The following is a 22,755-nucleotide window of genomic DNA, read 5'->3' on the forward strand; positions in this document are numbered from 1 at the left end:
ACCCATATATTTTACATGTTCTTTAATAACTCATCCATCTGAGTTTGCAGGGATTTTCCCAAAGCTCCTTTCATTACTCCACTGTAACCCCCTGCAGCTTTGGTAGCATATACTTCACAGGTTCCACAGAGTCTCTGTGCTGTTGACTTCACATTAGTTTCCTGTACTAATGTATCATTTATTTCTGGTTTGGTTTTGATTGATCAAAATGGTCAAAGTGGGTTTATTGGTTAGAAATCAAACTTTTAGCAACACAGCCGGAAATATGTGAAGACTCTGTGCTTTTATGCAACAAATGGTCACTCACAAAGTCAGTCAGCCTCCACTCACTGAGCACTTTATTAGGAACACCTGCACACAGTCGAGACAAATGCTGTAATAATGAGGGACCTGGAGTAAATTCATTTTACACTATAACCAGTTGTGGCTTTAGCTAATTATAAATTTAAAAGACAACCTAGTCTTTAGGGCATTAAGTGTGAACAAAGAGGCGGCTGGGGAAATCTTGCCAGGCAACGTCTGTAAAAGAGACTAAAGTGGAGAAAACTGAAAGTGAAAAATATATGAATTTCTTTAATTCATGTTAATTTGTCAAATTAATTTGCCCATGATTTATGAGGAACCGCATGTCTACAGTTTAACAGAAAACAGTACATGTCTGAGCAGAAGCTCCAGTTAATGTTACAGTCAACGTCGCCTACATCACTGGGACCAGTATAATGTTATGTTGTTGTTATGTATTTTACACAGCAACAGACACAGGTCGTACGAGGACACAGCCAAACCAACACAGAGCAAAACTTGTAACAGAAAAGTGTCTGACAAAAGACCCGGTCCTTCCTGGTGGAACCACCTGTTTATGCAACCTTAAAGAAAATCTGAAGCCACTGACAAGAAGTAAAAAAAAAAAAAAGTGAATCCATTTAAAATTCAGGCTGCAACCGTCAAGGGCCGACTACTTCCTGAAACACCTTTTAATGACATTTCACATTTTCTTGTATTTGCTTGTCATTTTGTGCCCTCGCTACCTGATACCGTCTCCTCCTGCAGTTCATCACATTACAGCTGTATATCACAGCGACGTGTACACATCCTGATTCAGACAAGCTCATTGTCTCCATAATGACCACACACATTTTATCCTTGTCTATGCAAACACATTTCTTTGATTTATAGAGGAGTGACGATGTCGCCATCTTGTGTTGAGAAGTCAGCTACTACCCTTTTATAAAAAGGTGGCACTTTGGCTAAAATTTCAGAAATTAACGTGTCATTCATGTTCAAAATAAAACTAATTTGAGAAGGGTAACACAGACACTTGGTAATAATGAGTTCAACTTTGATCCTATATTCATATTATATAGAAAAAAGGAAGGGGCACATGCTTCCATCATATCAGGTAGAACTCAATTCATGTACCCCATGAGCTCATGAAACAGCTGTTTACTTAATCCATGATTCAGAGTTTTGGTGGCAATAACAGACTTAATCATAGATAGAGGTCACAGAGCTGTTCACCCTGTTGTTCAGATGCCTCAGTTATCAGCTGAGCGTCTGCTTCACCAGATACCATCACACAGCGCCAGCACTTCTCCTGAGATCAGCACTGAATTCATAAGAAAACATAAGAGCTTTCACTGCAGAAATCATTTTAACAAGACATTTACTCTAGTGTTGAATAAAAAAAGTGATTAAAAAAAAAATTGACGTATAACTGATAATTTATTAATTGAATAATTCAGTTCTACCTAGCATCTGCTGACAGGGTGAGGCGTTAACTTGTCTCAACTTGGCGACCCAAGAGTCAGGTTTCATCATGTTGACACCAGCTGCATGTTCCTTAAACCACTGAAAAGAAATCGAGACGTGTCAGACTGATTGTTTACACTTTTATTATCGTTATTGTTTTCTCATTGTCAGATAAAAGCAGATAGAGAGGAGCATATTCATCAGAAACAGCGTGCAGCTTTGGGGGGGGGTTCCTGTCCAAAGCCGGACGAGTGAACTGTCTGAGGTGAGTTATACGTTAACAACACAGGGCAAACCCCACCGTCATAAATGCTACATAACACTGTCCATATCATAAACAGTCACAATAATGGCTGCTGTGCTGTCACAGTGTTTCATGACAGTCAGCTTGTAACACATTCATGACATACAGTTATTCTGAGGTAAGCTAGAGTTGGCTAGTGTTGTACTGAGCAAATAAACTATCTATTACGTACTGTATATCTATAGTGTTGTGACTGTGTCATATCCTGCTCCTGTAAGCACAGGTTTCTGTAGCTCATCTCTACCTTGGCATAGCTTTGGCAATAGGAGGTAACATGGTAGCGCCCTGTTGGGGGGCCATTTGAGAACAAGCGTCTTTGTCCATTTCATGAACATTAAGGGAGTAAACTCCCAAGGCCTTGGGCCAGTGAATATAAGGGACTACATGATGCAGAGTTTAAGTCAGCTATTCATATTTCAAGTCTGACGAATAACAGTTTCTATATACTGCTACTGTAATTTGAAGGAAAGCACCCATAGACCTGTATATTTTCTGGGTTATGTACATGTCTAGGTCCAAACGCAGGTAATAGTCTGTGTCGCTCTCCCCTCTTTCAATTATAGTGAGATCCACTTTGAAGTGCAGCTTTGCAGTCGTAACAACTTACAAGAGCTTTAAGCTTTAGCTTATTCCAATAGGAGAGAAGGTGCTTGTAGCATGTAGGCCAACACATTATAATTTTTTTTTTTTTTTGATCACATTTGTTTTTAGCGTTTTTTTCAAACGTTAGAGATATAGAAATAAAGAAAAAAAAAAAAATCAGAGTAGACTTATGTAATTAGTCTAGCTTCACTGGCTGAGTTGAGGTTTGAGACAGATTGTGAAATGAGGGTAGACTACAAAAATGACCAAAGAGCAGCATTCAGTATAACAAAGAAGACAAGATGACAAAGAGACACTATGATATATATTGTCCTAGGCTTGTTTTGCTAATATAAAAAGGTATAAATAACACATCCTGTTTTGGTTAAATACAGTTAAGATGAAGAAAACAAAGCATATGTTAAGACACAAAAGAAACCTGGTGCAATTCTTCACCGTCTTTATCCACCATTTTTTGGGATTACCTGAGATTCCAGTTGTCCCTCAGGGCTTTACGGATTTGATAGCAACAGCACTCGTTGATTGATCGACTTGTTTGCCCAATCGATTGATTGATTGAGGTTAAGAGTCTTACGAACCAGATGGGGTCAAAGACATTCGAGCAAGCAGAGAGGGAATTCTTGTCACCACAAACCAGATCCTTGATATCATACTTTATCCCCACCAAGCACAACCTGACCTGCAGGCTCAGCACGTTCGTGTCACCACAGTCCATCAAACAACCACTCTGAAAAAGCTAAAAGAAGGCATGTAGCAAAGACAACAGAAAAGGCTTAGCTTAAAATGGGCGAGGTATCCTTTACATAATTCTCCCTCTAAGGAATTTAGGCTTTTTAATACCATCTTGGAATGCTCTATATATATTGATATATATATATATTTATATACTGTATATTGCCGTTAATATAAGCAGGATTACTGTTGATAAATACAGTGGCCTCCTTACCATCAGAGGCACCTCAGCGAGATTCAGCACCCTTATCCCTTTGATTTTTGGGTGTCAAAGGCCACAGAGGCCCTATGTGGGTGGTGGAGGAGGAGGAGGAGGAGGAGGAGGAGACACTTATTGTTTTCCTATTTCATCTGATTAAAAATCAAATATGATGATGCGAAATTACACTGGCTTTGGTCACTCCTCATCCACAGTCTCCCTTTTTGAATCCTCCTCTTTCTGTTCCAGGACCTGAGGGGTGGGGCTTGGCAGGGCTGCCACCTCTGTAGTAGCCAGTGAGGAGGGGTCTTGTTGGTCAACAATCCTCTGGGAAGATGTGTCTTCCTGTAGAAAGATAAACAGCAGACATATGAGCAAAAAATATATGGATTTCGGTATTATTTTTTATTAGATACATCCTGTCGGTAGTTTGTTTGGAGCCTTTTGAGGCTTCAAATTATCCAGTCTTCAGGTCCCCACTCGCAGTTTTGGGCTTGGTCAGCTCGTAAGGTTAGCGAAGCGGCTCTTTACAGACTGCGTTTATGTCGTCCTGCCTGGTGTGAGCAGCCAACAGCTGGCTCGAGTTTCTGCTGTGGCCCCTCATGACCTCTGGCAATTCCTCAATTTGTACTCCGTGTAGTAGACTCTGGCTCTTATGATCACCTGCCACAGTATTTATTATGGCTGCATTGTATATATCTCGCTAGCATGGCTTGTTGCCACACCTAAATGGAATAAAGGTCTCATTAATAGTTAAGGTCTCTACACACCGGGAAGGGAGCTCTTTCACAACAACAACAGAATTTCACTCTGTGGAAAAGACCCCACGCTCCATTTTCTAACCTTTCACTGGTGCCAGGAATGCATCTGACCAATCATGACACAACTTCCTGGAAATGTTGCACAAAAACATTAAAACATGGCGGATCGTCACAAAATGCCGATCACATGACAAAAATTATACAGACGATGTGTTTTCCTTCTTTTATTCACCAAGTCATCATCGCTTAATGGTGACTCCATTTCTTTCCTTAGAGCGTCTTTTAGAACCTGTGCTTGTATTAAAAGCATGGCATGAATGCAAACGTATGTGGTATGTGATGTGAAAACGGTCCAAAGGTTTAATTCTCTTTGCTAAAAATAGCTTGAAATAACAGTTTTAAAGCACCACGGTCACAGCATATGAATCTTACTACTACTTCTGTAGTCCGTCTGTTTTTTGTTTCTTCTTCACTAGTTGCCAAATGTCTCCATGTCGACTTACTTGCTCTGAGAATCGATGAGTCACCTGATCAGCGAACTCGTGCATCTCTCCCTCCTCACCATTTGAATGGCAGCTTGGACTTGGCACCTCAATTCCGTGGCTTTCCAAAATGGCAGCCTCTAGTTGTGTTCAACAGGAGAGCGGAGATTGGAAACACAGGACGTATAAATGTGTATGTATAAACATGCAAAGTGTCCAGCGTCTACTGATGGAGACAATCCTCCTCATATGAATCCACCTACTGCAGTGGTTCTCAAACTTTTTCAAATCAAGGAACCCTTAAAGTGACACAAATTACACCACGGACCTTCATCTGGTAAGATTACAGAAGGTGTTTGAAACCCATCACCAGAACAGTCACGCATTCTGTCAGTGTGTGACTTATGGAAGGAATTATAGTGAAAATAAAAAGGAACCACCTCAAGGACTCCACTTTGAGAACCACTGACCTACTGCATGTAAAGTAAGTTATCAGGTCCTCACCGATATTCGCTCTCCTCTTCATCTCCTTCCGGCGGTTGGCAAACCAGTTGTACACCTTCAACGCCGTCACGCGCTCAAACTCGGACAGTTTACAACCTGAGTAATCAAACAAAAAATGACAGTCATTTGTCACGACAGCGAACAGCACAGAAACACATTTGTCATTAAAAAAAATATATTGTTTACCACAGCTTTAAGACACTACCACTGGGAGGAGCCAGTGCTGGACCACAAGAAGAAAAAGAAGTACACAGAAGTACTTCACACCACATGTGTCATCAGGACTCAACCTGGATTAACAAGAACTGCAGGTACGTATTATTTTTAATTTATTTGTATATACTTGCATGTCTTTCAAACATACATTTAACCCTGCTGTACTGGGGTGACAGGTTAATGCTACAGTGGTATGTATCAAACAATACAATTTGCACATCAATGTGAAATAAAATAACATATGGTCAAACTGCATATTTAGTCTGCTCAACAGAGTGAAAACACAATATCTACATTGATCTGAGGCAAAAACAAAATGCAGCAAACCTTTTATTTTATGAGCTGGAAAACAGCAAAGATCTGGAATTTTTACTTACTGACTGAAATGATCAATCATCAAAACAGACTTTATTATTAATCATTAATTAATGTATTATTAATCTCCTGACTGACTAATCAATTAATCAAAACTAATTCAGATCAAGTATGCAGAATGCCATTTTTATTCAAAGTGGGAGAGCAGACTTTGAGCTATTTTTGGCCGCTGCCCTGGGTCATTTCTGACAGGAACGGGCCTCGATACAGTGAAAACGCCACAGAGTACCTGGCTTCTGAATGACAGAGTTACAGGCACTGGCGATCTCCTCTCGCTTCGCTTCGTCCGGATACTGGTTCTCCATGAAGAAACTGGAAGAGACAAAACAGCCACAGTATTGGAAACAGTTAAATCATATTACATCACAGGCTCCACATTTATTAGGAGACGGCACCAGTCTGAGCAGCGCTAGTTACGCCCTCATTTTACACCTCATCAACTTTTAGTCTTTGTATTGAACCAGAGGAGAGGAAGGACAATATTTATACATCGGGGGAGCGTCAGGAGAGAGCCTCACTGTAAAGGAATAGATTAATGGATGCATTAAGTAAATTAATTTCTGCAATTAAAGCTTTACACACTTAAATCTCTCCTTATGCCTTCAAATATGAGGAATCTTTGGTATAAACAGAAATGTATTTATCCAGGTAAAAACCTTTTTTCTTTTTTTGTTTTTCCTTACTCATGTCTACATACTTTAAATCCCCTCATGGCTGAAAAAGAATTATTATCTCACATTACAAAACACACAGGGATTAATTTCGTTCAGCTCTCTTATCCTCTCACCCTCCGGGTTGCCCTATCCTGTTCACTCTGTCTTACACACAAATACACACACACACACACACACACACACACACACACACACACACACACACACACACACACACACGCCACATCATCTTCACCTCTACTTTATCGTCCTTGGGTCTAAACTAGCTCATAAGGATCAGCACTGCAGTGGAATTGCGTAATCCGAGGGCACTGCTGGTGAGTGTTGTCTGAGGCCCTGTGTGGTCTTATTACTGCGAGTGGCCGGTCTGCACCCTATACTTACAGCAACCATGTAATAGAGAAATCAATTGCACGCCGCGGGTAGAGGAATGCCTACTCCTCTTTCTCTGCATCTTTCTGAGAAGACTGTCTGGGACAGAGAAGCGGGGACATAATACACCGAATAAAAAACTGCATCATGAGCCAAATCCCTCTGCACCGCACAAAAGAGAGGAAGCCACAACACTAACACACTAAAGGAGGTTATTACTACTGACTCTTACCTCATATAATACATTCCTATCGTATGGGAATGATAGTCATGAGGACTTGATGGTTGAATTTTTCAAGTACTGACATGTTCAAACTCATGGGAGTCTTCTGTAAAGCTCGGCTGGACTTGATCATCTTTTTTTTTTTTTTTTTTTTTTTTTTTTTAACAGTTTAGTGCAAAACACAAACTCAAATCTATAAGTGAGACATTTGTTTGCCTTTTACAGCAAAACAAACATTGAAATGTCATCAACAAATCCCATCTTGCCAGAGAAAACTTAATACTAAAATAAGTCATTTTCATGCAAAAAAAAAAAAAAAAAAAAAAAAAAAAAAAAAAAAAAGTGAAACATTCAGTGGTTCAATTTTATAAAATGTGACGATTTGCTGCTTTTCTTCATCCTATGTGATTGAAAACTGAATATAAAACAGGCTTTCACTACAGGGGTGAATAAAAGAAATAATGATGTCACATTGTAGGAAATTGTGACTGTGAAAGATTGTGATTCTTCACTATTTTTGGACATTTCATTGACCAAACGATTAAATGATTAATAGAAAATAAGCATCAGATCATAGTTACAGCCCAGGTTCATTTCATATACAGTAAAATCTGCTTCACTTGACTAGATTTTTGACTAGAAGTTGGTGTATTTAGGGTTCGAACATTGGGCTCCTGAGCAGAGCTTCCTCCTTTAAAGTTGAGTCGAATGGTATATTAAAGAAGAATTCTCCATTTTACAACATGATATGAAAGCAACACATTTCAAATTAACTCCATTAAGATTCACTCACCTCTCCATGATTGATTGGCACTCCTTCCTCCAGGTGAACCTGCTTCCTCTGCGCAGCCTCAGTGGCCCACTAACCATCCCTGCTCTGTCACCAGACATGATCCCCGTCCTCCAATCAGGTTCCTCCTTTACCAAAGACCGCATTGATAAGGTGGCACCTGAAGAAGGGAGCACATGGAACAATTTAACTGTTGAGAGTTTGTGGAAACAAAGATGAGAGTGATCATGTTTGGACTCAAGCTGCCGTTGCACCAGTTGAACGGAAGCTGGATCTTAAGTTGCAAAGTAAGAGACATACAACTAGTTATCACGTGCGGACCAGCTAACACAAACACAGGTGGTGCTTGTCCATGGCCTCAATAATATTCAAATAATTAATTTACCATTTACTGATTGCTTCAGTTTTACTGGACAAACATTCAGCTAAATTAAAGCCAACTGCAACCAGGTTGTGTCAGCAACAATTCCCATCTCCAGTGAACGCAGCAGGAACAATACACAGTGTCAAAGTCTGTTTCATCATAAAAGTGAACAGTTGTAGTCTGTCACAGGAAATGAGCTCCTGGTTTGGTTTGTACCAATTGTTCGTAAATCCACCACTATGTGTGTAAAGTCGATGAGTCAAACCACTCGTTTACTAAATCAGGTTGCATCATTAAAATTTAAAAGGCCTCTCCCACTCTATGCTGAAAATAGTACAGAATAGTGAGACTCTGATATACAGGCTGATACAGAAATATCTGCAATTAGATAATATCGGCAAAAATAATGGCTGATATTAGTTTATTGGTCTGGTCCATCCATGGTTCTAATAAACGTTGCTTATAACCTGCACTTAGCCGCTACACTATATTCAAACTAAGCCATGTCTGAAGTGAACAGTCAGCGTAACAGCCTGCAAGAACCTGCTGTGACTACAGCAAAGTCAAGAGGATTTCAATAGTATGGAGCCACTTCACTTTTAGCATTAGGGGTACAATCCTCTAGTTTTTCTCTACTGAGAAAATGGCTATGGGTTTAATGGCATGCAGGCCAGCTCATGAGCAGGCGTCTCCTGCTGCAAGCTGCTGAGGCCAGGGCAGGGAGGGACTGGTTACCTGGCTGGGCCTGGGCGGCTGCGGCGGCAGCAGTGTACCACGGCAGCAAGTGCATCAGCAGCTCTCTCTGCCTGCTCCACACAGGGTTGGGGTTGAGGTTGGTGTTGGGGTTTGGGAGGATGTTGGGGAGGCTGCCACTTGCCCCTGCTACCGTCCCGTCTCTGTCCCCTCCCCTCGCCCTGGGCATGGGACTCACGCTGTGCTGGCTTTCACTCCACCTCAGCCCTTCAGTCGGGACAAAACCAATGGTCAGGCAGGCCACAGCCACGGATTAGACTGTAGACAGGTTTGGGCTCACTGGGTTTACTGACACACTCCTGTAGACCTGTCTGGCAATTTCCAATCATAATACACTTTTTTTTTTTTGTTTTTTTTAAAATGCATTTTCCAATTGAAAATTTTGACTGCTTCTTTCAAGTGTAGTTGTTCAGGTCAATAGGAGCCTCCGTCAGAAGCAAAGCATTGTGACCGCATTGGTTTTGAAACATTGCAGAGAAACGTAGTTAATGTTAGTATCATTGTTAATAGCCTGCTTGTTAGCCATGTAGGAATGAAAACCAGCACCAGAGTACCTCCAGCATCAGGGCTGAGAACTACAGAGGAGCTAAGGAAGAGCTTGGGTGGGCAGGGAAGAAAAAATAAAGGATTAAGATGAAGGGAGGCAGCAGCGACAGCAGATGGTCCATCAGTGGCTTCGTGTGTTTTATAGAACTGGTAACGTAAAAACTGCGACTTTTTGACATGATTTATTGTGAATGCACGCCGTCTGACACAAACCAATAAAAGCTGTGAGCATCATCGGCTAATGTGGTATGGTGCAGCTGTTTAAAACCATACCAGATTTTTAAGGTAGATGTACACCTGTATCCTAGGACATGGAGAGGTCAACACCGACCCAAGCTGTTACTCTAGCCTGCACAGGCAAACCGCATCCACCCACTAAAGTTTCATTTCCAAACCAGAAGCCTTAATATTATTGATTAGCATCTCCTGTGACAGGACTACCTTTATCATTTGTCTTTGCTCTGAAATTATAGATTTGTTTCGTGTCCTTCCTTGACCTCACAGCGCTCGACGACCAGGATGGAGTTAGCGTGAGGAATTAGAGGTGTGTGGGTTTACCATGCAAGAGAGGGTGGGGGTGGGGGGGTAAAGATGGAAGGGGAAGGTTAGCAAGCAGTGGTTCATATTCATGAAAGACAAGAAATATTATCTTTTTAATACAAGCCTTCCTTCCTGCAGTATCTTATCTGTAATCTGTTATCATTAACCTGAAATTCAACCTTGATCAGCTCTCTCATCATTAGTCTTCCCGTGCCTCACATCCATCATCCCTGTAATGATCTACTGTATACTCCACTCATCTGCTCTGTAACAGTCTGATTCTAATTCTACAACCCGTCTCACCTGGATTATTCCTCTCCAGCAGGTACCAGCGGTAGAAAGCTCTGCGTTTGGAGTCGCTCATCTCCAGGCCTTGCTGCAGCAGCCACTGGGAGATGTAGCTCTGGCTGATGCCTGCGTGCGTGAGGCAGGAGGACATGTTATCTTAACAAATTAAAGACATTGATTTATTACACGGTGCACCAACAGCATCTGTACTATGGAGATCGGCTGCGAGCCAGCTGTGTAATACTACTGTTTCAGCTAATGAAACCAGCCCTATGTCAATACTTAAATTAAGGACATGCAATTTAATGCAAAACCTTTTCCAGGGAGGACAGAAAAAAAAAAGTTTGCTGATGTGAACATTGAGCTACTTGTGATTGTAGCTCCATTATTGTTTAGAGGTTGAGTTAAAGGTACAAGCCCTTCTATGTTAGTGCATTACCAATAGCAACCTGCCTATTACTTCATGTTTTATTACATCTATTATTATAAAGGTTCTGCCTGAAAACATATTTAGTCCAGTAGAGTCACATCTACACTGAGCAGCCTCTTTTATATATTTTATTCATCAAATAAAACTGGTGATGACAAAGGGTTGTTGTACCATTGAACCATATGTTCTATAATTTCATGTGTAGTTATTTGTGTTAAAAGGCTGCAACTTTGATTGTATCATTATCGTTATTTTTTAATCTATAAAACGTCCAAAAACAGTGAAAAATGAACCACATTTTTCTCAAACTCACGATTTTCTAAATAAAATGATATAAAAACACAGAAAAGCAGCAAATTCTCACATGTGAGAAACTGGAACTAGTGAATGAATGGATGGCAAGAAAATGTCTTAAACTATTAACCACTTATCAGAATTGTTGGTAAAGTTAAGTTAAGTGAAGTTGCACCACCTCACTTAACTTTCAGGCAGCTCATACCAGGTAAATAACAGTCCTGTTTAATTTCACAATAAAGGTACAGTTCTCCTGGCACCAGCGCTGCAGCGGCGGGTATTCCCTAGTGCTGAAGCATTTAGTCAATTAATCAATTAGTTGATCAACAGAAAAATAATCACCAAATATTTTCATAATCAATTAATCATTTTCAAAAAGTTTCGAAACAACTTGCTGCTTTTCTTTCTCTCGTGTTGTAGTTCCATGAAAATCTGGAAGGACAAAACAAGACATCTGAAGATGTCGCTGGGCTTTGGGAAACTATGATGCACATTCTTCACTATTTTCAGACATTTAGAAGTGCTGAATCAATTCACTGTAAAAAATAATAAAAATAATAATAATGTGCAAATTGAACAGTGATGAAATTGGTTGCAGCTCTAGTATTCTCTACTGTAAAGTCAGTAAAAGCACCTCCTTGCTCCTGAAAATACAGACTTTTCGTTCTACAAAAGAACCTAAACACACATCCGCTATCTTACAATTATTTTCATACATGCAGGTGACTGTAACGTGTACAAATTATTGCAGGTAACATTTTCAAATAAAGCTCCATACTCAGTCAGGGCCCCTGATCATGACCAGTTCGCTTGATGTCCAGTTATACTTCATAATATTATTCAGTGAACTGAATAATTCCTTTTCTATTTAATGAAACAACAATCAATTATGTATCTTGTTCGAATCAACATCAAACTGAAGGATGAGATTCACACCGCCACATGTCTGCACTATTCATGACTGCCAGCGAATGACATTTGACATGTGTCATCTGCTACTGAGGCAGTTGAATAAGCTGTAATGAAAAGCAGGGTACCTGTAACTTGGCCTACGATTGCCTGAGAGATCCTGCGATTGTTGAGGAAAGTTTTGATTTCTTCTTTCACCAGGTTGCTGTCTCTCCTGTAAAAGCAACAAAACCCCCGTCATGGCATAAGAACCATTAGACTGTGGTTAAAGCACAAGCCTTTGCTCTGACTAACCTTATTCACTGATGCTTCTCTTTTTTCAGCCATCCCTGAACACCTGACCTGAATTAACTCCACTAAAATTCTGGAGAACAAGTCTGCACCTCTGGGGACAGAGGCTGTTATTATCTGATGTTATAATAGTCTCTCTTTGTCTCTACTATTCTTTTGGTCTTTCTCTTCAACTCATCCTCACCCAGCACTAATTCATCTCTGGCTCTCTCTTAACAATTAGCACCACCTTCCTCCCCTGTTCCTTCTCACCTCATGTACTCCTCCACCTTCTCCTCCAGGTCCCACTCCTCCTCTCCCATCATGTCGTAACTGAACGACCTCTGAACGGCCACGCTGGGAGGGAACAGGGGCGGAGGCGAGGCCTCGTAGCTATGGCTTGGGGACAGCGCGGCGCCGTCCAGGCCGGAGGTCTGCGTGGTAGCAGATGCCAGGGAGAGCGAGGAAGAGGAGGAGGATGATGATGAGGATGGGGCTGGGGCGGCTGTGGTGGGGGTGTTGTTGGACGGGGCCGGGTGAGAGTCACAGTGCGACGGGCGGTGGTCTGGGTCGAGCCTCTCCAGGGACTCTAAAGCGTGGATGATCTGAGGTTTGGTCATGCCGGATAGACGTAGGCGCTGCAGGAGGTCAATCTGTTCAATGGTGTAGCGTGGCTCCACCTCACAGCACTCCATTCTGGCATCTGCATACATAATGAGGGGTGTAAATTTTGCCAAAGTGAACTTGAGACCAGCTTTTCTGAATGAAATACAACACCAATTTTGTAAGTGAATATGAACCAACTGTAGCTCTATTAATAAACCAAAGGTCTGCGTCGCCGGGTTGAATCCTCACCAGATAAACAGCAACCCAAGACTACACAAAGTGTTACCAGGACATATACTGCTATATTTATCTCTACTCAGCACCTTTGAAAGACCTTAAATTTAGAGAATAAGTTGCAGACTTTTACAGGACCTGCCGACAAACTGATAAATGAAGAAAGAATTATTAATAGATGAAAACACAAATAAAAAAAGACATGCAAGGCTGAATTCAAACACTACCCTTCCTTTGTCAAGGTCCATTTCTCTTGAACACAACACTTTAACTGCAAATAACTGAACTATTTAGTTATGCTTACATCAAATAACTCTGACTTGACACGAGGCTGGTTTACAAAAGTCAACTTAGGAAAAGAAACAGACTGCATTCTCCTCTGAAGAACCCTTGGGTCATTCAAAAATTTGGCACCGATTCAAAACACTTGGCACAGACAGTTGGGGCTAACCTTGCTCCATTTGTCCAGGGTGGAATTAAAGTAAGATCACCCTGGCATACATAGCCTAACATCAGGTCCCCTCAGCCTAGTCATACCCATCCATACTTTTACTTTCTATACCTGTGTGTCCTGTGCAGAGCTGTGGGGAGCGTAAATTGTAATTGTACAGATTAAAGAGTAAATATTGCATGCAACTCATTTAGAAAACCTAGCACTTTGACATGACCTTGCCTAATTGAAAAATGACACCTGGGGCACACAACTTGATGTGATTTACAAATGTATTAAAACCCACTCTTCAATCGGCATTGGTATATTTTCATGATTTTGCAGAGCCATCCAATAAAAACAGTGGTGAGCTACAACGAGCAGGACCACCTGCCCATAAAAAGTTGGTTTTGTTAAATGGGATGTGTGCCGAATTCACCAGGAGGACAATTATTACTGGGATGCTTCAAGTCCAGAACTGTCACGTATGTACGTTTGTTGATAAGAAGGACAAGAGTTAACTTGCCAGATCTTTGCCGAGAATCCCGTTTGAAATGTTATGTTTACGGGACAGACGGACAACCATCAGAGTCAAAGTTATTTAAGTCAGCCACTGTTCTCATATTGGTATTCTGGCTTCCTTTCTGTGCGAAACCAAAAGATTCACAACAAAGCAACGAGCTGGTTTTGGCTTTAAAAGTAAGTAAAAACGATGTCCCGTCATTGAGGCAGCCTTACCTGATGGAGGGGGTGACACAGACAGGCGCCCCGGGAGTGGTTCAGTGCGTGGGGTCGCAGCGGGGACACACCACTGTCGCATGGCTCAGCGGAGTTCAGCTCGGCTGGACCCTTTACACAGAAAGACACGAGAGTTGCTGCAGTGTGCTGCGGTTAAGCTGCCTCTATTAGCATGCTGGCGAACCTGCAGCGGCAGTTAACTCGCTAGCAGGCTAATGTTGGCTAAGCTAACACCATCAACTCTGCGTGGTTCCCCTGAGCACCAGCCGCACATCCATAGCCGCTTGCTATTTTGTTGTGTTAAGTTCGCCAGCGCGAGGCAAATACAAAGCGGAAGTACTGGAATATATCATTCACAATAAAAGTATTTTGTGGCATCCCAACAAAACAAAAAAAAACGGGGTTTGAACCTTGCATGGATTATATTTACAGAAGAGCAGAGAGCTTAGAGTTTACTTGCTATTATTTTTGAGAAATAAACCTATGGATGTTTTGCCCCCTGTTGCACAATTTCACATGTAGTCCCTGGGTGTTTAAAATGACTAAAATAGCCTTTTATTTATAGTGGGTATTCTTAGACTCCTTTGTCAATTCAGTTGACCATAGACATATTAACTAAGGCCACAACTAACAATCATTTCCTTTTATGATAGTCCACTCATTATTTTATTCAATTAAATGCCTAACCATTCACTCAGTGAAATGTTATGAAGTTGTGAAAAATCCGATTCACAACTTCAGAAAGCCCAAGATGTTGTCCTCAAATTGATACGGCCAAACACTCCAAAATCCACAGATATTTAATTTACAGTGATATGGAACAAAGTAAGGCAGTAAATCTTCATATTTTAACAGCTGGTTCCAGAGAATAAATTGCATATGCTTAGATGAATGATAAGCTTAACAATAAATTCTTTTGTTTCAACTCTGATGCAACCCTCTGGCAACGTCAATCTAAAAACTGGCAATCTCAAAACATTCAGAGACAAATTTCACCACACTTTCAAATCAATTTAATCTTAGGATTCTGCTGATTCCATTAGTTTCACTTCTTTAGCTTACTCTTAGTGGGAGAATGATCCGTGTAGGCGAACTACGCTTTTATTTTGAAGGTTATAGGAAACAACAATTGAGCCTGGCCAACTTGACCCTACAGTCGGTCTAGTGTCGGTTATCAACTTACCTAAAACTTAAACCTTGGAGGTTTCATTAACAGTATAACAGTATTTTAGACGAACTGCTGTCAATGAAACCTTTACGGTTAAACGTGGATGCAAGCAAACATTTTGTGTGTTAGGTCGAGGGGCTGGAACTCAGCCAGTTGCTAACGAGTTAGCTCGCTAGCTAGCAAAGTTAGCTGATAGCTAGCAGCGGATTGTCCCACCGCGGAGCACCCTCTCTTACCTCCCGTTGCTGTGGAGAGATAGCTGCAGCCGGCTGGACGGAGAGGGAAGATGGTGAAAACTGTAGAGGAAGTGTCGGTCCACCCGACTCCACTAAAGAAAGTAACTCCTCGGTCCGGAGCTGACTGTTAACTAGCGACCAGAGGGTGAACGGTGCAGGGTCATATTGTCTTTCAGCTGTGCAGTGGGGAAATAGTGTATGCAAGTGTGGGGAGTCTGTCTCAATTTATGACCCCTCACCCGACACCAGTCAAGCAAGCAAAAATTATAATAATGATTTCCGGTTATACTGTACCTACTATAAAATATACCATGGCTCTATTTAAACACCCAATGCGCCAAAATTAGAGTATAGGTTGCATTTTAACGAAAGTATTTGGAAATTAAAATAACAACAACGCTCATACACATATCTACTGTAAACAGCTTTTAGTTGTACTGTATTTTCAGCAGTTAAATAGTTTATCCTTTTATTTTGCCTGATAAAGGAAAACATGTCACTTAATATATCTACCTTGACGCAGCACCACCCAACACATAAGTGGCTCTGTGTCTTTATATACAGTAGAGTCTATGGTCTGTTTGCAGATGTAAGGTGCCTGTCTCATTTGCAAGCATTTATTGAAGAAGTTACAAGAATTGGAAGTAAACAACATCAATTAATATAATGACTAAATATTATTAATAATTTTGTAATAACAACAATAGTTATTATTATTATGATAATACAACTGTTTGTGTCCACCTTAAATCCCTCCAGCTACATTCTGTCATGAAGCTGAATAATGTCATAGCTGATAACCAAGACGACTGGTCCTTAATGTTAAAATCAATTGATTTTGGTGTGGCTCTCTGTAATCTTGGAAATCTATAATGGGATGAGCATCCAGCGTCTTTCTAGTACACATATTCACACACATTCCTCCCATCTTATTCCTAGTAAGAAAGCACATGAGGGTATTTACCAAAATGTGAAACTATTTATTTGAATATCTTACATTTAACTTGTAGTACACTGAGCAGCAGCAGGGGTCATGTGTGAAATAATGTTTAGCAATCTAGCCCCTTTTATACTGCCTGTTCAAGGCAGGAATGTTGTTCTGTACAAAAGGTACAAACCTGGAATAAGGGGGGGGGGGGGGTTGTTCCGGCAGCGGAGGTAGTCACATAGCCAGATCATCATCTGTGTAAAAGGGAGGGCCCATTACAGGACAGATGCTGTTGTGTTGCACGTCACGACTCTGATTTCGGTACCGGCGTGCTGTCTGAAATCACACACTGGGACGGCATTATGCTTTGTTTGATTCAGTGTAAACAAGCAAAGGTGGCATAATGAGGGGGCCTCCTTAATGGCAATTTAGAGCGATCTCTGTTTAAAAGAGGCTTATACTTCTCCTGCCTGTTAGTCAAGGTGTTTGCTATCGCCAGTTCCACTAGTGACTGTAGCTGAAGAATGAGTCTATGTTTGCTTTGCTCAGGATTCCTCCCTCCCCTTCAACCTGTGCCAAGAAGGCAGCAGTAATAAGTACTATATTAAAGAGCCTTTGTGCCTGATATGCTCAGTTCAGAGTGAGTCCAAGCCATCTGTATTTGAGCACTCAGCAGAGTGTGTGCCAAATTCTGGGGTGTTTTTTAAGGTTTTTTTTCTTTGTGCGGGTCCAGCCTAATATCTAAGACGACACCATGAACTGGGCCTTCCTCGAGGGCCTCCTTAGCGGGGTGAACAAGTACTCAACCGCGTTCGGTCGTATTTGGCTTGCTATCGTTTTCATCTTTAGGCTTTTGGTTTTCCTGGTGGCGTGCGAGAAGGTGTGGGGCGATGAGCAGAAGGACTTTGACTGCAACACCCGCCAGCCCGGTTGCCACAATGTCTGCTACGACCACTACTTCCCCATCTCCTACACCCGACTCTGGGCTCTCCAGCTGATCTTTGTCACATGCCCGTCCTTTCTTGTGACTCTCCATGTGGCCTACAGAGATGACCGGGAGCGCAAACACCGGCTGAAGCACGGAGAAGACTGTGCCCCTCTGTACGATAACACAGGCAAGAAACGAGGGGGTCTCTGGTGGACCTACTTCTTCAGCCTGCTGTTCAAGATAACAGTGGATGGCGTGTTTGTCTTCCTGCTGTTCTACATCTACGAGGCCACCTTCTTCCCTCCATTGGTCAAATGCAATGAACACCCATGTCCTAATGTCGTGGACTGCTACATTGCCAGGTAAGAGCTCCTTAGATCCTGGAATCACAGTGGCTTAACTTGGCCTCTGACCTCCACTAAAAAAGTTTCTTTCTTAAAAATGATCAATAATTCTTAATGCTGTGTCGCTCATATTTGACTATATGTTTTCCCCAGGCCCACAGAGAAGAAAATATTCACCATCTTCATGGTGGTCACCAGCTTTGTGTGCATCTTCCTCACTCTCTGCGAGGTCTTCTACCTATGTGGGAAGAGGTTCTGGGAGTGCTGCAGAGGAGGACCTCGCTCCGTGAGAGAGAACTCCTTCATGATGACCAGGACTCCTCTGACTGGGAAGGAAAACTCTGCATACAAAGATCCTGTCCTGGAGAAGGCAAAGATGGTCGACAGTGGCAACGGAGAAGCCACTCAGGCCAAAGAGAGTTCAGCCCCAGCGTACAGCATAGCAGTGTCCTGAGAGACATCGATATAATGAGTTTGACTTAAAAGAACAAAGTAAAATTCTTAGGCGGATTTTATACTGTTGGCCGTTGTAAAGAATTGTTGTTTACAAAATTTTTAAAACAATTTTACATCAAAGATATGTAATGTTTTTGTCCCTTAATATTGTTGAGCTGAACAAATATGTAATACTTTTGTATAAGTTTGAAATTTGAAATGACTGATATATAATAGAGGTGATTTATTTTGTCTGTTTACATGATTATATGTTATTATTTCGTTATCTCTTCCTAGAATATCATGGCCACAAAATATTAAATTGGCTGGACTTGTTGTTGTGTACATTAACATAAATTGGAAGTGAGGAAAATATCAATGAAAGAGCATACGCAATGTCATTAACTTACCCCAGAAATAAAAACAGATGCCATTTATATTATCTACAATAAACCACCATTCCGTAAAATTGCTGTTGACTTTATTTAACCATGTATGAAAAGTTTCAGAAATCTTTGGTATTAAACTGATGATGTGTATCCTCCAGGTAATTTTTTGAACGAAGCTTTGTCCGTTGTGTTTTTGGCAAAGACATCTGTAATTTCTCTGCAAGCCAGATAAAAATGGATGTAGAAGTATGGAGTTAATTGAACCAACAGAGATTAAGCGTGTGGATTAAAATATGTTTAAAAGTTATCAGAAAAACCACGTGCTGTACAAAAATCACTTGGGTACAAAATTATCAACATGTGGTTAGTGATGGGAGTAGCGTTATTGACAAAAGTTGATAAAATCACCACTCCCACAGTGAGTTTCAGAACATATTAATGACAATTAAACACATCCTGCATTACTTCTAGGGCAGAGCAACAGACCGAGAATACATTTATTTAAGGACAGTATCATAAAACTGAGTGTGCTAATAAGGAAGTGACTGCATCACATTTTTACCTGAGAAAATGAACAAGCAAAAAAGCTTGTATCTGATTTTGCGACATTGGTTCTCCATATCTGAGTTGTAGTTTAAAGGTCCCAGAGTGCTTGCTCAAACAAATGTTAGGTGGTGGCCCTGTTTAATCCTGATTAATCAAAGGCTACAAAGGGGCATATCTCCACATTGCAGCTACTTAGTGGAACTGATATGAAGTCACCTGTAAAGAAACGTGGTGATCAGAGTAGACAAACACACCTAAACAAGGTCTGCTAAGGCCCACTTGTTATGTATTATATCACCTTTATTAATTTGCACAGTGGCAATTTGTTACAGAGTTCCTTATTTGGTGATGTCTAACTCTACAACTGCCATAGTACATTCATTGTTCCTGGAGCTCTTAGCATAGTGTCAGCTCTGAGATAAATTGATGCAGACAAGAGGCTTAAAAAAAATATGTCATAGGTAGCTGGAGTTTTAAAGGGAACTTAGGGTGGATGCCAAATGTGGCCACACCTCCAGGTTATGGCCAAGAGTTGATTCTTCCACTCACTCAATATTGGAGACCCACTGTAGGAGAGAAGTCACCCAAAGCGAGCTGCGGGACATGATCGACTGAGTGGTAAACCGGACTTCTTATCATAAGCTAAGAAAACTTGTTTCGTCACGTCATGTTTGGTGAATTAATAATTTTGGTTAATCGTATTCAATTTTAAGACTTTCTGCAAAGCAAAGAAGATTAAATTTAAGAGAAGAACTCAAGTGTTGATTACTGTAGTGACTGGCAGTGTGAGACGTAAGAAAAAGAATAACTCTACGTTCAAACTTCAGCCTTCACTTTCCTAAAGGTGTATGAGGCTGTAACCAGCCTTGTGCACTGTGAAAGGTTTTATGTGCCGAACAAGCAAGTATTTTATTAATTATTGAAGGCATCTCTCTTCAAAGTACCAAACTTTGTAAGTAAGTGACAACATTTATAACTGGTGAGGACTGGCCCAGATTTTTGAGGTTTCAGAGTATCAGTGAAATGTTTGATCGGAAAAGAGAACACCTATCAAAAAATATCTGGAACAGACAACAGAATATTTTTGCTAACTCAAAGCTGATTTTATATGATTTTTTTAATACTATTTCACTAACTTTGCCTTTGAATCTTGCAGTTTATAAAGTTCCCATCCTGCAACATTTAAAGACAGACCTCTAAAGAGCCACAGGTCAAAAAACCAAATCAAAGCTGAACTCATGGATTGGAAGTTTCTCCAGGGTCTTCTTAGTGGAGTCAACAAGTACTCCACTGCCTTCGGACGCATCTGGCTATCAGTGGTCTTCGTCTTCCGGGTGTTGGTCTTCGTGGTGGCTGCTGAGCGCGTCTGGAGCGACGACCAGGGAAACTTCGACTGCAACACCCGCCAACCGGGTTGCACCAACATCTGCTATGATCACTTCTTCCCCATCTCCCACATTCGCCTGTGGGCCCTCCAGCTCATCTTCGTCACCTGCCCTTCATTCATGGTGGTTTTACACGTGGCCTACAGAGAAGAGCGGGAACGCAAGTACCGGGCCAAGCACGGCGAGAATACTCGGCTGTACGACAACCCGGGCCAAAAGCACGGTGGTCTCTGGTGGACATATTTGATGAGCCTGTTTATCAAAACCACCTTTGAAATCACGTTTCTCTACTTGCTCCACTATGTCTACGACAGCTTCAGGCTGCCCAGGAAGGTCCAGTGTGATGTCAGTCCCTGTCCCAATTTGGTGGACTGCTACATTGCCCGGCCCACTGAGAAGACCATTTTCACCTACTTCATGGTGGGGGCGTCTGTCTTGTGCGTGGTGCTCAACATCTGTGAGATTTTTTATCTGATTGCAACCCGGATGGTGAATCTCAGACATCGAGGCAGCATCCGCACTTCGTCTAGAAAGATCCACCCTGGCCTGGACTATGATGGCTGCAAGTCCTCTCTTCCATCCTAGTTGGAGATCCAGTGTAGACAATCAAGATGTCTTTTTATACTTCTATTTGATTAACTAAAGGGTTATCTTTTTTTTCTCTATTATAGGATAAGTTCACCTTTTTTCAAGTCTGGCTTAATGCAATAGTCACCTCACTTTATGTAAATTGAAAAAGTTGTTGGTTGCAATTGTTCCTCCTGCCCGTGCTAATGTGAAATGTAAGATATGGGTGATATCGACTTGATTTGTCAAACTCAGACTGCTGAACTACAGGATGCATTTTTCCACAGAACCGGGGCTGGGGATTTTGTCCCACATGTTCTTTACATTATAGGAAATGTTCTCTACATGGCTGTGATGGACAGGAGGAATATTTCTAGCAACTAGTAACACTTTCAATTTACAAATGGACGTGTGTGTGTTTTAAGACAGATGTGGAAAAAGTGAAGAGTATTTTAATTTTCTATGTAAATATACCTCTTTGACACAAATATTCTCTGCCTTATAATGTTAGAATTATTTTCCATGTGTAATAAATATTTCTGTACCAGCAGAGAATGGTACATAATGGACTAATTGATCATTAAATTAAAAGGTGGCGTTTATACATTTGTGACCATTGTCAGCATAACTACCAAAAGTGAAATATTTGTTGTATGTATTCCCTGTAAAAGATTGTCAAAGCACTGAGAATAAAGTTTTCTTTTCCACTTGGATTAAATCACAGAAAATGCACGTTCATGGGAACTATCTGCCTTTTTCTCCTTTAATGGCGCCTTTTCTCCACCTGGTGGCACCACAGGCACACTACATTATCATGTGAAGGCTGTGAAGCCCTGAGAACACATGGCAATGATCCCACTCACAGATCTGATGATTGTGTATCATATGTCTGACTAAAAAGTCAACAATGAATTCCTACAATGCTCATGAACTATAGCTTCTGTGGTACTCATTAATCACTTTACAGTGATAAGTGATGTTAAGATTTTAATAATACCTCGGAACTTCCATTTGTCTGCATAGTGCATAGTTAATCCGTCATATTTCCAGGCTTTGATTCAGGTGTTGACACCGGAACTAGCATAATTGATGTCCTTAACGCGCCACATTTAGCAAGAACAACCTTTTAATGCTAAAAAAATAAAAGTCTGTTAACTGAAGTGTAGCAAATACTAACAAGGCATTTCCATACTTTGTTTTCTATCCACAAAAAAAACGAGGAGGCCCTGCGTAGGTGCACCTGTGCTCGTTTACATCGAAGTTGCTGAAATTCAACGCACAATGGGTAACTTGGGTTTCAAAATAAAAGCATAAATTGCCTCACCTATCAAGGAGGAATTGACGGCAAGAGTGTATGTTAGGAAAATAATGGAAAGATTAAAAAATCACTTGTAATATTGTTTTACTACACATTCTTTCTCAAGAATAAGTTTTGGTACTTTT

General features: G+C 41.1%; 3 protein-coding genes across 6 annotated transcripts; 2 read left to right on the plus strand and 1 right to left on the minus strand.

The window, feature by feature from the left end:
- Positions 1 to 1,875: 1,875 nt before the first annotated feature.
- Positions 1,876 to 16,243, minus strand: zgc:91944 (uncharacterized protein LOC436941 homolog). 3 transcript variants are annotated; one of them, XM_056399484.1, is made up of 11 exons: positions 15,791 to 16,243; positions 14,387 to 14,497; positions 12,652 to 13,081; positions 12,237 to 12,322; positions 10,491 to 10,601; positions 9,084 to 9,308; positions 7,988 to 8,144; positions 6,155 to 6,237; positions 5,335 to 5,430; positions 4,852 to 4,970; positions 1,876 to 3,932 (listed from the first exon to the last, which is right to left on the minus strand). In XM_056399484.1, exons 2-11 carry the CDS (start codon positions 14,466 to 14,468, stop codon positions 3,786 to 3,788), a joined length of 1,536 nt encoding a protein of 511 aa, XP_056255459.1. In that variant the 5' UTR covers positions 14,469 to 14,497; positions 15,791 to 16,243; the 3' UTR covers positions 1,876 to 3,785. The 3 variants fall into 3 exon arrangements, with proteins under 3 accessions (XP_056255459.1, XP_056255461.1, XP_056255460.1); XM_056399486.1 differs by lacking the exon at positions 9,084 to 9,308; XM_056399485.1 differs by lacking the exon at positions 15,791 to 16,243 and having other exon boundaries at positions 14,387 to 14,661.
- A 1,072-nt stretch (positions 16,244 to 17,315) lies between these two features.
- On the plus strand, positions 17,316 to 18,971 carry LOC130183794 (gap junction beta-4 protein-like). The gene is made up of 2 exons (XM_056399487.1): positions 17,316 to 18,008; positions 18,144 to 18,971. The coding sequence occupies exons 1-2, from the start codon at positions 17,473 to 17,475 to the stop codon at positions 18,442 to 18,444; spliced, it is 837 nt and encodes a 278-aa protein (XP_056255462.1). The 5' UTR covers positions 17,316 to 17,472; the 3' UTR covers positions 18,445 to 18,971.
- An 813-nt stretch (positions 18,972 to 19,784) lies between these two features.
- LOC130183778 (gap junction beta-3 protein-like) lies at positions 19,785 to 22,050 on the plus strand. Of its 2 annotated transcripts, none has more exons than XM_056399463.1 (2): positions 19,785 to 20,034; positions 20,517 to 22,050. In XM_056399463.1, the coding sequence occupies exon 2, from the start codon at positions 20,599 to 20,601 to the stop codon at positions 21,328 to 21,330; it is 732 nt and encodes a 243-aa protein (XP_056255438.1). In that variant the 5' UTR covers positions 19,785 to 20,034; positions 20,517 to 20,598; the 3' UTR covers positions 21,331 to 22,050. The 2 variants fall into 2 exon arrangements, with proteins under 2 accessions (XP_056255438.1, XP_056255437.1); XM_056399462.1 differs by having other exon boundaries at positions 19,786 to 19,978.
- The last annotated feature ends 705 nt before the right edge of the window (positions 22,051 to 22,755 follow it).

The sequence above is a fragment of the Seriola aureovittata genome, chromosome 16 (genome assembly GCF_021018895.1).
Source record: "Seriola aureovittata isolate HTS-2021-v1 ecotype China chromosome 16, ASM2101889v1, whole genome shotgun sequence".
Taxonomy (NCBI): Eukaryota; Metazoa; Chordata; class Actinopteri; order Carangiformes; family Carangidae; genus Seriola; species Seriola aureovittata.